The following is a 16,205-nucleotide window of genomic DNA, read 5'->3' on the forward strand; positions in this document are numbered from 1 at the left end:
ACTTGTCAGTATTTAAAAAGAAGAAAAGAAAAAGAAAAAAACAGAAGAAGGAAAGAAGAAGAGATAAAATTGGGAAGAAAGGAAGAAGAAATAAAACTAGATAGAAGGAAAGAGAATCCAAAGGAATTGAGAGATATAAAAATAATAATTAAAAAGTAAAACATTACTTTAAAAAAATAAATCAAACAAACAAAAACCTCTTGCTGGTTTCGAACTGGCCAAACCATTTTTCTGGTCTTTTTGTCTGCTGCAGGCTGAGGGGAGATTGGTATTGCTTTTCTCTCTTCTTGTTCAGTATGCAGTCAGCCTGGGGTGTAGTTTCCCCAGGGCTAGCTGAGCATTCTCCCAAGAGATAGCCTGGTGCCTCTCTATAGGTCCTTGGGTGTTGGCTCTGGGCCTCTTGTGGACCACGGGCTCACCCTGGGTTAATGGGTGTGGGCTCTGGGTCTTCCACAAAGCATACTCTCCCAGGGTTGTGGCCTGGGCACATAGCCAGGCCACCTCTGGTGGCACTGGCTCTAGTGCACACTCTTCTCAGGGGTATGCATGGGTGCTCACAACCCCTGTGTGTTTGCCACTTAGTCCTTATTCTCCTCTCTGCTACTTCAAGCAACTAGGTGTCTCACAGTGCTGCTCAAACCTTGTTTGGCCTGGGAGGGTGTGGTTGACCGGCTCTCTCCCAAGAGCCCTGTGGCAGACCTGGCGGGCACCTCCCTGGTCCCTGAGCTGATTGTCCTGAAGCACTCTCCTCACCGTCTGGTTTTTCAATGCCCACTACAACTTTTAATGTCCAATTTTCATATATGCTGTGGTGCTGTTGGCTGTTTGCTCTGTTCCTCCACAGATTGGCTAGGTTTTTCTCCCCTGTGTAGGGGGAAGTGGAATCTGCTCCTTCCTACCATGTTGCCATCTTCCCTCCCAGTTCTTATATTTACTAATTTTTAGAGAAATGAGAAGGGAGGTAGAAAACAAGGGAAAGAAACAGCAATGTGTGATTGCCTCTGGTGCACCCCTCCACTGCCCCCTCCATGCCCCCATCACTGAGCATCTGGCCTACAACCCAGGCACGTGCCCTGACTGGGAATCCAACCAGTGACCCTTTGTTTTGCAGGCCCATGCTCAATCTACTGAGCCACACCAGCAAGCACTCTTCCTTCATTTTGCAACCAAACTCAATAATTTCTGTGAGTATCTTGATTATCAGTGTTGTTGTTGTTTTGGCAGAGACATCTGAGGCTTTATTTTGGGAGAAAATAAAAACACTTGATTTGGCTTTTAGTCGGGGGCATGGGTTAAGAGGCGGTGCTCCAGGCAGTAAACACCCCAACCCCAAGGGTGAGATTAGGCTTGGGGCTGCTCCTTAGGTAGGTCTCCATGTCTTCCTCTCTGCTGCAGGAAAGGAGACTGGTAGCTCCTTTCCTACCAGTTTGGAGGGCAGGAGGAACTGCAGTAGTCATTCACTTGCACATTAGATGACTCAGACACCAATTCCCCATTGCGGGTCTCAATCTTCTTCACAGCCAGCATCTTGGAGGAGCTGGTGCTTGTGTGGGTGAAGGAGCCACAGCTCCAACCAGAGCCCAAGCTGGCCTGGAAGCCCAGGCTGTAGTTTAAGTTTCTGTAAGCTGGGTTCATCCCACCTGAGTAGCTGCGGTGACCTTGGTATGGATACTCATGTTCTGCATCCCAGACTCCAGCCAGCTCTCCTCACCCTCCAGCAGCTTGTGGTCAGTGACAATCTCCACATCCAGGGCCAGCCTGATGTTCATGAGTTCCTGGCACTCACGCAGCTGCTGGGTCATGTCCTGCTTGGTGATTCTCAGAGCAGCTTCTAGCTCAGCCACCTTGGCCTGAGCATCCTTAATGGCCAGCTCACCATGCTGCTCTGCATCCTTGATGGTGGCCTCCAGGGAAGCCCTCTGACCTTGGAGGCCATTGATCTCAGCCTGGGTCCTGCTGATATTCGGGTTAGTCTCAGAACTCTCTGTCTTCGTGTGATGCAGTTTATCTCCATGCTTCTCAGCCAATGCCTGCAGTTCCTGATACTTGATTTTGTAGATGGTCTTGGCTTCATCATGGATGTGATTGGAAATCTCCTCATACTTGGCCTTGACCTCAGCAATGATTATGTCCAGGTCCAGGGAGTGGCTATTGGCCATGAACAGCACCACGGATGTGACAGAGATCTGGGACCACAGCTCAAGAATCTTCTCATCATACAGCTGCCTGTAGAAGTTGATCTCATTGGTCATTTCCTCCAGGAGGGACTCCAGCTCTACCCCTTGTTCATGTAAGCTTCATCCACATCCTTCTTGACGAGGACAAATTCATTCTCCATCTGTGTGCACTTGTTGATCTTGTCCTCGTACTTATTCTTCAAGTCCTCCTCCAGCTCCTGCATGTTGCTAAGCTCCGCCCCTAGTCTCAGTTTCTCCTGGGCCAGTGTTTCCAGCTGCCACTGCAGGTTGCTGATGTAGGCCTCAAACATTTTGTCCATGTTACTGTGAGATGTATTCTGCTGCCATACGAGACTCCACTTGGTCTCCAGAATTTTACTCTGCTGCTCCAGGCTCAACACCATATTTATGAAAGAAGCAAACTAGTTGAGGCTCTTGATCTACTCCTTCTCCTGGTTGTGCATGGCCTGGATATTGGGGCACACCTCTTGTTTCATGGAACTCAGTAGGCTCTGGTTCTCTTGGATGGTTTTCATGGTTTCCATGCTCCCAGCTCCACCTAAACCCCAAGCCAGATTCATGCTGGTGCCCAGGCCAAGCCAGGAGCTGCTGCTCACCCATGAAAAGGTGGAGGAGCTGATGCTGGACCCACTTGAGAACTAGTGGCTGCTGAAGGCCACGGGGCCAGAGGTGGACACCTTGAAGGACCTCTGGGTCATCCTCACAGACATGGTGGAGGCTGGGGTGGAGGCAAGGAGGCCAAATCAGACAGAGATTCAAGAAGAAGCCAAAAACTTCTTCATTATCAATGTTTTTAACTCTGCATCTGATGGGTTGTCTTATCTCATTGCTTAGTTCTTTTTCTGGAGTTTTGTTCTGTTCTTTCATTTGGTGAGGGGAACTTTGGCCAGCAAGGTTCCCCAGGCCACTGCAGATGAGAATAAAGAGTCATCCCAGACACAATCTTGCTGCTCCTGTGGGGAAAGGGGTGGCAATTCCTTCTAGTGGAGAATGCTCCAAGCCCTTCTCTGGCACAGCTTTTATTAGGATTAAGTGCAGGGGGATACGGCACACATGCATAGCTTATCAATCAATGTCCAACAAAGCTATGGTCATAAAAAACTAACAATATCTATAGATAACAATTGAAGAAACACAGAAGTATTTTCAGGTTGGGGTCTGTGAGACATGCAGATGCCAGATGGCTGTAAAGGCATATATCATGAAGTAGGGAGTTTCACTCCTTATGCCTTGAACTCAGACATCTGGATCTGGGTTATACCGAGAGGGCTTATCGCTGAGCAGAGCTGGCTTCAAAGTAAAAAAATGTACATTTCAGGCCTGATTCCCACGGGACTCTTGGTGTTAGAATTGAGTCATGCCTGCCATCTGCATTATGACCTGGTTTTCCAGGGAGACTTACCAACCCCTGTCAGAGCTTGCTCTTGCAGGAATACAATCTCCAAAGTCACAGAACAGTCCCCAACAATTTGGGCCATATTTCTTGGCCTCAGTACACCTGTTACATTCTAATCTAAAGGGTGAAGACTTAGGTATTTGCTCTTTCCTGCCTTGTGGTGCTGTTTGAAGGGAAGGCGCCAGAGAAGGAGCAATGATGCTTGCTGGGCTTTTGTCCCACTTTCTGACAGTTCCCTTGCTTCTCACAAGTGGATTGTGCCCTTTCAGGTGTTGATTCCCAGGTGGGTGGGTTTGTGTACACTCTAGGATCCTGTTGGCCTCTCCAAGGGACCCTCCCCTGAGACTGGCAGTTTCTCTTGAATTTGCCACCCCTAAAGGTTTTACAGCAGAAGTTTTGAGTCTTTAGTTCCCCCCCGCCCCCACACGGACACCCTGGGTTTCATGATCTGTCTGGGTCCCCAGTTACTTGTAGCAGCTTATTCATGTGCAAATGTGCCTGATCCACCAGCCCCTGTTGTCCACCATGCATACTCTCTGCCTTGGCTGTCTGTCTCTGCCCCTTCTATCAGTCTGGATGAATTTGTCTTCAACTCCTTGGTTGTCGGAGTTCCATGTAGTTTGATTTTCTATTAATTTTGGCTGTTTTTTTTTGTTTTTAAATTGGTTGTTATCCTCCTTTTGGTTGTGTGAGGAAGTGAAGCATATTTACCTAAGCCTCCATCTTGGCTGGAAGCAGCAAATGTTACTTTCTTCAGTTTGAACAACTGGACTTGGTTGAGAAGCACTGTGTCAAAATGTGGTATATTCATACAATGGAATATTATTCAGCTATTAAAATGTACTGATTTGTACTACAATATGGATAAACTTTGAAAACATTATGCTAACTTAAAGAAACTAGTCACAAAGTGGAAAGTATTATGTAAGTCCATTTATATGGATTTTCCAAAATAGTCAACTCTATAGAGACAGAAAGTAGATCAGGGCTGCAGGGTGTGGGCTGTTGGTGGGGGGGACATAATAGCTTAAAAGCTAAGGGGTTTCTTTTTTGAGTGATGAAATGTTTTAAAACTTATTGCAGTAATACTAGCACAACTCTGTGAATATACTAAAAACCATTGGGTTGTGCACTTCAGATGGGTGAATTGTATGGTATGGGAATTAAATCTTAATAAACCTGTTAACAATGCATACAGATGTTTTAGGACAAATCCTGAGGCTCCAGGAAACCCTGCCCCTCTGGAAAGCCTTGTCCTAGACCTTTACCTAGACCTTTTGAAAGAGACATCTGAGAATCTTTGCTACACCGGAAGAGGCAAGTCTGGAATCCCACTGGAATCAAGTCTGGAAAGGTATTGTGATGAAGACTAACTTGCCAATGTTGTATAGCCCACAGGATGCATCAGCTTCCTGCCTTGGGTTTTAAGGGGCATGTCAGCTGGACATATTTCCAATTCAGTCACTCTCAAGAGAGGCCTCTGAGAGCCTGGCCTTTGATACCTGGCTGTAATGCGAGTCAAATTCACACTGCTAAGCTCACTGGTAAAGCAGAGCAGCACAGCTGAGGGGTCAGCTCATCTTTCTCCCAAGACGTGCAGCCATAGGGATCCTGAGCCCTTTTTGAACCATGGCATTCTGGTAAGAATAGTGAGAGTACAGTATGCATGCCTCTGAAGACATTCCCACAGAGTCATAAGTATTTGCAGTACTTCTTGGAATAAATAGATTCTCATCCTGCAGTGCTTCTTTGAGAGTGACTTGCATTTTTTCCCCTGGTAGGTAAGCTATTGGGGGGTGTGGGGGAATTTAGGGGGTGGAGGAATTGAGCAAAAAGAAGAAAGGACTCATGGACATGGACAACAGTATTGTAATTGCTGGGGTGATAGAGGTGTAAGGGAACTAAATAGTAATAGAAAAAATATAATAAAAGTTAAAAAAATCAGAAAAAAAAGATCCAGCCTTTTGTTTCCCACCTTTAGTAGTGTGTCTTGATATTACCAAACCTCTCTGATCGAATTTCTGTAATGACTAAACCTGAATTTGGCTGATGAATGTATCAGTGCTGTTTGAGAAACAGGTCTTTTGGGATGTGAGGAAGGACTCTGGCCCCAGTATTTTCTTTTGGGTAAACTAATATGTAACATGAATATTAGTTACAACTCTTTGGTTTTAAGTGATGGAACCCCAGCACAAACTTAAGTAGTAGCTGGGCTGATGGAACTAAGGACTCAGTGCTACCAGGGTGTCCTCTCTTTTGTAACTACTGCTCCTCATGGGACATTGCCATTATTCTCTTTCATGACACATTAGCTTTTTCCACACAGTGAAAAGCATGACCCAGAAACTTCCAAGATGACCTCCTCACATATTTGTTACCTATGAGGAATGGACTTTCTCTTGGCTCCCAGGTCAGAAAGCCTCTGGGAAGGGCTCTGATTGGCCCGACCTGAATCAGGTATTTGACATGGGTCAGAATATGTGGCTGAGAGGAGGAGAAAATCTTCCAGGTAAGAAGGCGATATTTTTTAGAGGAATGGGAGCAGTACTGGGCAGACAAACAAATGATATTTACACGATGCTTACTGGATTCTTTGATGCTGAAGTTGCTTGGGATGATAAGCTCTTGAGACATCAGACTGAGAGTGACATTTTTTTTTTTTTGATCTGCTTAATACTCACCCCTCTTTTCCATAACAATTACATCAATTTCCTTTTGGGAATCACCCTACTCTTCTCAGCCCATGTGTGGAAATGGGACCCCATCCTAGTCAGAAGTGGAACACAGGCCCAGCTGGTCAGTTAACACCGTATGCCCTGTGCTCCCCCTCCCAGTTCCTGTGAGTGCCTTGAGGTCAGGGACTATGAGTCATTCAGTTCTGGATGCCACCCCCTCCACCACCACAGCAGTGATTCTTGGACCTGGATGATCTAAGGGTCCCTTCCTAGACATTCTAAATCTGCAAATTTGGGGCTGGCCCTTGGCATCTATATTTTTAATAAGCTCCCTAGTGAATATGGACACTTAGGTTTGGGAGTAATTTCCCCCACTGTGTTTATAATAGATGCTTTATAGTTGCTGGTATAATGGGAAGGCTGAAGTTAGTTTTCTGACAGGTCTGATCATGGTAGCTGTCTTTAAATTGTCCATAAAAATAGAGCTTCCAGGACTCTGTATGTGTGTTTTGAGGTGATCCTGCCTTTTTTGGTTGGTGATTCAGGTCCTTCCTGCTGGTCAGATGGTATTTGCTGATGGGATCAAGGACTTCCAATTCCAGGAGCTGGTAGAGGCCCAGAGGTTGGGGTCACTTGAGAAGACATCTCAATTAGTTCCAATCTGACTACCTCAGGATGACTCAGTTGAAATGTCAGGGCCTTCTAAAATTAATCTGTAGCCACCCTAAAACCAGCAGCTTGTGTAAAGTCACCAGCCTCTCCTTACCCAACAAAGGATTTGGAAACTTGGAGGAGCTGGGCTTGCACTACCTTGATCTGTCAGTACTTCAGACATTTTTCTGAATTCAGACTTTGCTAACAGACAGTTCCCTTCTGCTTTTCTTTTTCCCTTTTAAAAAAGCTCTCTCCCAGCCCTGGCTGGTGTAGCTCACTGGATTGAGCACAGGCCTGCAAATCAAAAGGTTGCAGATTTGATTCCCAGTCAGGGCACATGCCTGGGTTGTGGACCAGGTTCTCAGTAGGAGGTGTGCAAGAGGCAACCACGCATTGTTGTTTCTCTCCCTCTCTTTCTCCTTTCCTTCCCCTCTAAATAAATAAATAAATGAATGAATAAATAAATAAATAATTTTTAAAAAGCTCTCTCCCTTCTGACTGCACACAAAGGCTATTTTTATGGGCAAGGGTTTCATTTCTCAAAAGTAGGATGACAGGTGGTGGATATTTTAGTATAATACCATGTCCTTTGTTCTAATTAGAAGAATTTATGTGCAAATTCAATCCAAAATACTCAAACGTTTTAAAGATTTTCTCTGGTTAAAAGAGTTTAATATAATTTTTATTAAAAATTTATATGATACTGAAAGCTCTGAAGAAGAAAAAACAATAGTTACCTAACTTCATCATTCTGAGGGAAACACTTGTTGGCATGTTGGTGCATTTCCTTTTAATGCTTTTGAACAAAACCTTAAATCTCACAGATTAAAAAATACATAACTTGCATGAATGGAAATAAATGGTAAATTCAAGTAAGTCCTTGGATTCTTTGTACAATACAGTCTCCTGGAGGAAAGAAGTCAGATATTTGGAGTCTCTACATCAGTGTTGCTTTTAAACCGTTACTTTCACAGTCTGTTGGATACATTGTAAATGAAAACCTTCTGGAAAGCATTTTGGACTTATGTATCCAATATTTATTTATTTTAAAGATTTTATGTATTTATTTTTAGGGAGAGAGGAAGGGAGGGAGAAAAAAGGGAGATAAGCATTAATGTGTGGTTGCCTCTTGTGTGCCCTCCACTGCGGACCTGGCCCACAACCCAGGCATGTGCCCTGACTGGGAATTGAACCAGCCACTTCTTTGCAGGCCAGTGCTCAACCTATTGAGCCACACTGGCCATGCATGTGTCCGATATTTAAAAAGCCCTGCATACCCTTTGATGCAACAAATGCAATTATAGTATAATTATAATCCTAGAACAGAGCTTTTCAAACTTTCTTGGTCTTTGGTGTTTTCATGTCCCAAGAATTTTTTCATAGTTCCCCCTAGTCCAAAGAAAGCACCTAATAGTTACATTTATTAAGTAGTTAGATCCTAACTTCAGTATTTTTTCCAACAACTTAGTGGTCTTTTGAAAAAGTAGAACACATCATTTGAAATGAATATTGCATAAGTAATGTATAATTGGTAATTAGAAGGAATGGAATAGTGTTTTAAAAATTCTGAAGAAAAATGTTTTACAACCGGAATATTGGATCTTCTATCATTCATCTCTGTATCTCCAGCACCTAATAAGAGTACTTGTCAGAGTAGATGCTCCATGACCAAGTGTTACACAAACAAATGGCTGAATAAATGGATTTTTAGGGCTTGCCAGTTTCCAATTTCTCCCGAAAGTCTTTGGGATAAAAAGCATCATCTATCATTGAAGCCGGATTCTTAGAAAGTTGCTCTCCATCAGAGGCAAGGCAGAGGGTGTGAGGTAGAGAAGATGTGCACCAACCCCCACTCAAGAATGTGCCATATGACCATTAGGGGAAGGGGCCAGGGAGCAGGCACAGGAAACAAATGGCCCTTTGTTTTCAAAACCTGGTTTACAAGAGAGTATGGTTCCATAGGGAAGGACCCCAAATAGCCAATTTTAGATTCTGTTTCACTGGCTCACTTAAATCATCTGACAAATAGGAATAATAATGGTATCTATTCTCATAGTGAGTATTAAGTGGGGTTAATAGCATCGTGGCAAATAATTACAACTCCATAACATCTAGCTCACAGTAAGAATTGGAGAAGACATCTGTGGGCACTATCCAGGCTTACCCCAGGTCCACAGGGTGGGGACTTTCCTCCTGGCTTCTGCATCAGCTGTCTGGGCAGACTTGCTATGCTCCCCTTTAGTTCCTCTTCTTTGTGTCCTTGTTTCTCTCTCTTCTTCTTACCCAGCCCTCTTGCTTTTCACACCAAGAGGAACAGGAAGTGAAAGCAATAAAAGTGGAAAAAGAAAAGGACCTTTACTTGTGCATAAGAAATGTCTCCCGAAGGGCTGGGCTCCTGTTGCCTTAATCTTGGATTTGGGGTTTTTGAGGGCAGTCAACAGGTCTTCCTGTATGGTCTTTGTGAAATTCCCTGGGTAATAAGGTTTAGGAGTATAATTAGCTCTTGTAAGATTACAGTCATGGAGGGCTTCTTCATTCTTGAACTGGGAAGTGTGATTGACTCTCTTCCTGCAGTGGTTGGACTGCTCACTTGTGGAAATCCAACCAGTCTAGGTGATCCCAGGTAGTGGGAAGGATTTTGGAGGGGCTGACTATGGAGGTGCAGATGAAGGAAAGATAGTTTTAACACCCCCTGGGCACTAGGCTCAAATAAGTTAATTGCTTTACCAAACGTTTGAAGTGAACCCAGGGTTTCCCTTTGCACTAAGCAGGACTCCTAGGAGATAAAGTAGCAAATCTTAATCATACTATCATACAGCAGCTGCCAATTTAGCACCTAAAATGGACCAAGAACCATACCAGGTTTTTATGTACTTGACCTACTTTAATAACAATAAATATTATATGCAATATATATCATTTATCTCATTTTGTGGTTGAGGAAATAGAGGTTAAAATTTGTCCAAGGTCACACAGGTGGCAAAGCTGATATTGACCATAGTGTACCTGATGTGAAGTTTAGTAATATAAGATATGAGAATATTAAGGAAAAGATTTATATATAATCATGAAATTTGAAAATCTGTCTTTGATTTCCAACCATAGGGTATTGATTGGATAACATGTAATACTTCCATAAAATGGAGTATCATCTAAGGATTAAGGATGTTCCTGCATTTAAAACAGGTGGATATTGGCACAGTATACTCTTAAGGAGAAATAATAGTATAGATAGTGTGGTGTTTTTTTTTTTTTTGTAAAATACAACAAATGTTGCAAGACCTTACAGATATTGTTCAGAAAAAACATGTATGTATAGAAAAACATCTAGAAAGATAAATGCCAAAATGTTATTAATCTTGGACCTTTGCAAGGTTGGATTATAGGTGTTATTTTCTTTATTCTTTATTATTCACTTGTATTTTCTAATTCTCCAACAATAGAGGAAAAGGGAGTGCAAATAAGGAAATTATACACTGGTCAGCAAATAAGGAAATTTAGTGTTCTAATGCCAACTCTGCCTCTGACTTGTGATCTTGGATGAGTGCTTTTCCTTCTGAATTTTGGTATCTTCATCATGAGTGATTGCTTAGCAGACAGGAAGGCTGTGAAGGCAAGGATCATGTGTATTTTGTTCTAGAAGTGTCTGTAATATAGGCTGTGCTCAGTAAATAGTGAACTAGTTGGTAAGCAAATGAATGATACGATATTTGAGAATTAGGGCAGTGACATGTGGAAGAGTTTCAGAGGTATGGCATGCAGCATAGTCCTCATACGTGGTCCAGAAGCAGAAAACCTAGAGGCTCTAGGACTTTCTGTAAACACGATGACATAATTGTGAGACCGGTCTCTGTTTAATTTAGCTCCTAAATACAGGAAGTTGGTTCAGAGCTCTGGGTTCAGTGTGGGAAAAACTTTGCTTTTGGTGCTAGTGCTGCCGTTTGCCAGCTGTGAAATCTTGAACAAATTATATGCATTTTCCTAAGCTTGTTTTCTCATCTCTAAAATGAAAGTAAAAATTAGTACTAAGCTATAGATTGCTCTGAGCATTTGAACAGTCTGTTTAAATATTAGTTCAAAATGACAGACTAAATTTCATCCACTTTCTTAATTCCAAACCTTAGAAATATCAGGAAAGATAAATACATATATAATTCATAAAAGTTTTGGCAAATGAGAAGAGAAACTTCAGTGATTTGAAATTGTGAGTAATTTCTGAAAGAAGAAAGATGATGGAGTTGAAAGAAAGAAACTGCTGCCTATAACGCGAACAAGAGAGACTTGCAGCGAGAGGTAAGAGAGGTACTGAAGATGCTCCAAGCCTGAGGAGTGGATGAGGGCGGTCATAACTAACAGCATAATGGATTGGGATATTACAGTAAGAACAAACAAGACACCAGCTGTTTATTCCTCCAACCCCATCTTCCCTGTTTAGTCAAACAGCAGCAACAGAGATACCTACCTCCATCATGCAAATATGGGCACTTAGGCTAGAGAAGCAAGGCAACACCCAAGAAGAATGGACACTGGTTACTGGAACACATTTGTCACCAGTTTGGTTCTTACCTACTATCATCCCTTCCACACAAGGACTGGAGACATCATCCATACATTGAGTAAGAAAGAACCTGAGGTCCAAGATGAGAACATGACCAAGAGTCATTAAGCATTGAGGAAAAACACCACCATGAAAGAGGCCCAGAGCACAATAAACAGAAGCATGGGCACCAGAGCTAGCAGAGCAGGTAAATTAGACATTTAGAATCAACATAAATGTTATCAGAGAGTTTTTAGTGAAAGCAGTCTGAGAACTGAGAAATAAAAAAATAAGATTCCCTAGAGCATCCTCAATAAATGGACTATGAAGAAGTTGGACACAGATGAATAATAGCATATAAATGAGCTGTCTAGAAAATCAAATTGAGGAGTTCTAGAATACACTGAAAAAAAAGAAGAAATAAATAGCATAACATAAAAGTTAAGGTATATGAAGAATAGATTCAGAAATTTCAATGTTCACCAAACTGAAGTTTCAGAAAGAGGAAACAAAGATAATTAAAATGAGGAATAACAAAAAAACAGGGAAGAAAATTTCTCAAGGTGATTAAATGTACCTTATACAGAAAGGGCTTGCCATGTGACAAATAGGAAAGAAAATAAAACAACGAGTAGATATGTCAGAAATTAAAAATATGAAGCATAGATAAAAGGAAAACAGGATTACTTGTAAAGGAAAGCAGGTTAGTATCAAATTCAAATACAACACTGCACACTGGGATATTTTTAGAGATCCAAGAGAAAATTATTTGACCCAACCAAGCTAACATGTAAGCATGAAGACATTATATATAAAGACAATTTCAGATATCCAAAGGTAATAAAATAAATTACCTTTAATTTTACCTGTAAGAATGTATACTCCAACACAATAAAAAATAAAGCTCAGAGAAAGCTACAGGATTCAAAAAGCATAAAAAAATCAACAGAATTTTTATGAAGTCTAAATAAGTGTTAATTGAAAACAAACAAACACTGCCATCTGGAACCGAAATCCCAAATGGTGTTAACATTGCAGGTAGAGAGAGAGGGAGAAGAAGGAAGTGTAAGTCAATGCTTTGTTGATTGAGTGATCACAAAAGGCACTATACTTGTATAGGCTATGAAATGGTAACAATCATTATTAGGTATTGAAGTTACAAACTTAAGCATCACAAATCAAATAAGACCAAATCAATTGACAAAAAGTAAAAAGTGAGAAAAAACAGAAAATATGGTAAATATAAAATACATGATAAAACAGCAATAATAAGCTTTCTCTTATTAGTAACACAATAAATGCAAGTGGGTTACATTGTTTTATGAAAAAATAGCAAACCATGAAAAAAGGAATCTTTAAAATCTAACTACATGCTGTTTCTAAGGGTGACAGATAACACAAAATGACAGAAAAATTAAAATAAAAAAATCAGATAAAGATATATTAAATGTATGCCAAGAAAAAGGGAGAAAGTCTATGATATTAATGTCAGAAAGTGCAATTCAACACAAAAAACTTTTAAGAAACAAAAAAAATATTTCATAATGATGTAGCAATCACAAATTTTTATTAACCTAACAACCTAACATTAAAATAGGAAAAAACACATTAACTGAAGCCATGAACAAATAGGGTTTACTTAATAAATATAATATGTGTTAATAGATGAGAAGTTTAAAAAATTACAATATATTCCCTATAGATGCTGAAAGGGCATTTGATAAAGTTCAATATCCCTTATTAATAAAACATTTAATGAATTAGGCATAGATGACCTCATATTTAACAATAAAATATAGACATATTACAATGAAAAAAGGAAAGCACTAGAAATGTTCCTGTTAATATTAGAAAGAAGAAAGGCTGCCCCTTATCACCAATATTATTTAATATAGTTTTGGTTATATTAGCCAACACAACTGAATTGGAAAATAAAATGAGGTCTAAAAATGGGAAAAAGTAATATTATCATTATTTTTGGTTCATTACTGGAAAAACTCAAGAGAATTTATTGGAAACCTATAACAAATAATAGAACATTCAGTAAGTTTGGGCATTTACAAAATTAATATACAAAACACAATAAACCCATATATACAAAGAATAATTAAAAGTTATGTGATGGAATAAAGGGCTTTACAGACAATAGCAATAACAATGATAAAATGCTAAGGTAGGTAGTGTTAGAAGTGAGTTAAGGTAGATCTCCAGAAATTTCCACTAAAGCTCAGAGCATCAGGACAATGGAGTACAGCCAGCCTTTTTGTACAAGGGGCCCATGTGATGGCATCTATTGGGGTTCCTGGAACATAGGTTGCAAGGATAAGGAGTGACTACTGTATCCCTTCAGATAGTCTATGTACAAACAGGAAAAAAGATGACAGTGGAGTAGGAGAATATATCATGCAACTCCAGAACCAAATTGGGAATAAAACTAAAGACAGGGTTAGACACTGAAATAAACTGAAGACTGTGAGGAAAAGAGGCTGTTAACCAAGGATGGGGGAAAAATCACCATGACAAGTAAGAAAGGTGAGGTCGTTAAAGAGCCAGCCATTCACAAGGGCAGTGGGTTGAGACACAGTGCAATTGTTGGTGCTTCCTCTTGAAAGGAGAGAAATGGGGAACACAAAACAGAGTGCCAATGCTGGAATCAGCCAGCTGACTGTGTAACCCCCAGTGGTGAAAGGCCTTTGGGTTTGTCTATGTTGGGGAGGAATGAGATCTGCTGGAGTCAAAGCCACTGTTTGTTTTTCTTAATTCTTAAAGGGGCCAAAGCATTAGTCTACTGTTTGCAAGCACTGAACTTGGGCCCCAGTGAAGGGAATGTGGCATGGACTGTAGTCTTGTGAGGAGAGTCCAGTGTAGGAGGCACTGGGGAACTACATGGGAGAGCAGCTATGGGGCTTTCTGTGCAAGGATACACCTGGACTCTATGGTAGTCATTTTGCTTGAGAAGAGCAAGCTCCTCCCAGTGGGATATCACTCATCCCACTCTTCCTCTAAATTCCTCTTCCTCTACCCTGCATCTTTTTTTCTTTCCTTTTACATGGTTTGTTTAGTTTCCTTTTTTGTTTTGTGTTTGTTTTCCATTTATTCTTTTTTTCTCCCTTCATGTATCTTAACTCCTGCCAAGAAGAGAGTAGTGCACATAGACTCAGAGGGTGTCAGAGACTGGCTGTAGGGTGCAGCCATGCCACATACTCTCCTGGGAAACAGACTGGCACCATGGCACTCTCACTGGAGAGCCATAGAAACAACCTCCTGGGTTCTGGCAGATCCAAAATCTAAACTCTGGAGGCCCCACCAAATAGCCTGCTAATAGCCTCACCCTGCTGAGTACATGGAAATAATACCAAACACTCACACCAGTGGCTCGAGTGGGAGGCAAGGGAATTCATCAACCTTTCTTACTACATACAGTAAAGCCGTATCCATAAGGGAACCCAGCAAACAAGCACTAAACTCCTCTGAATGAATTCCACTTTGTTCTTTTCTAAAAATTACTTTATTGTTGTTCAATTACAGTTGTCTGCATTTCACTTTGTTCTTTTTCATTATTTTTCTTTTTCATAGCCCTTTCATTTTTTCTATTTTTAATTTTTCTTTTATTTTTATTGCTCTGTTTTTTTTCTGTCATGTCTCTTATTTTACTCTTATCATTGATTACTCCATTATTCTCTTCTTATTTCCTTTTCTTATGTTAGTTATTCTTTCCCTTTCTTTGTCCCTTTTCCCTGTTTTTCTTCTTCAAATCATTATTTGTATTAGTTCCCCCTGTGTCCCTGATTTCTATTCCCATAGTCATTTTTTTTTGTCTTTTGGCTTCTCTTATTCTTTTCATTTTCCTATTTCCTTAAAGCTTCATTTCACTCTCCACTTTTACTATTCTCTGATCTTTTGTGATTAAAATTGCTGTTGTAGTTGGGGAGGTGTTGCTTGTTTTGGTTTCTTTTTTGTGTGTTGTTTTGCTTTGTTCTACCAGAACCTATAAAACAGCATATAACACATGATAGGGATTGAGCCTCTCAGTCAGCCAGCCACAGGGGAGACATAACCAATGAATAAACCAACAACAACCAGGGCCTAAACACAGTAGGAGATACCATGTAACTCATACCAAGGGCATTCCTAGAGCATTCAGATCAGAAGATGAAGTTTGCACCACTGGGAACCACAGGTGCCCTACCACATAAGGCTACCCCCAAAGACACGCAGTCAAAGAAAAGCTATCTAAAACATAGTAATAAACAAAAAAGACAGCTAAAAAGGGGAGATAAAGAAACAACCTGTAAATGAAAAAAAAGGAGAAATCCCCAGAAAAAGAGATAAATGAAATTGAGGCAAAGAAGTGATCACACATAGAGTTCAAACTAAGGGTTATAAGAATGTTCAAGGAACTTAGAGAAAATTTCATCAGCATGAAAGAAGACATAGAAACTATGAATACAACCACCTGGAAATGAAGAATGCAATATCTGAAGTGAAGAATACACTAGAAGGAATTAAAAGCAGGCTAGACAAAGTAGAGGATTGAATCAATGATTTGGAAGGTAAAGTAGAAAAAATACTTAGAGCAACAAAATGAAAAAAGACTTAAAAAGAATGAGGATAGTTTAACAGAGCTTTTGGACAATATGAAATGTAACAATATTTGTGTCACAGAGATGCCAGAAGGAGGAAGGGATAGAAAGCCTGTTTGAAAAAATAACGACTAAAAATATTCCTAACCTGGTGATGGAAAA

The 16,205-nt window shown here is 40.7% G+C and overlaps 1 protein-coding gene across 1 annotated transcript; it reads right to left on the reverse strand.

Moving 5' to 3' along the window:
* Positions 1-1,419: 1,419 nt before the first annotated feature.
* LOC119001559 (keratin, type II cytoskeletal 8-like) lies at positions 1,420-2,972 on the reverse strand. The gene is given in 3 exon segments (XM_037066949.1): positions 1,420-1,652; positions 1,655-2,279; positions 2,282-2,972. Coding segments are annotated over 3 exon segments (1,485 nt in total). The 5' UTR covers positions 2,909-2,972.
* Between the last annotated feature and the right edge of the window lie 13,233 nt (positions 2,973-16,205).

This window comes from Sturnira hondurensis, unplaced genomic scaffold (assembly GCF_014824575.4).
Source record: "Sturnira hondurensis isolate 20B ecotype Veracruz unplaced genomic scaffold, ASM1482457v3 Scaffold0016747, whole genome shotgun sequence".
In the NCBI taxonomy this organism is placed as follows: Eukaryota; Metazoa; Chordata; class Mammalia; order Chiroptera; family Phyllostomidae; genus Sturnira; species Sturnira hondurensis.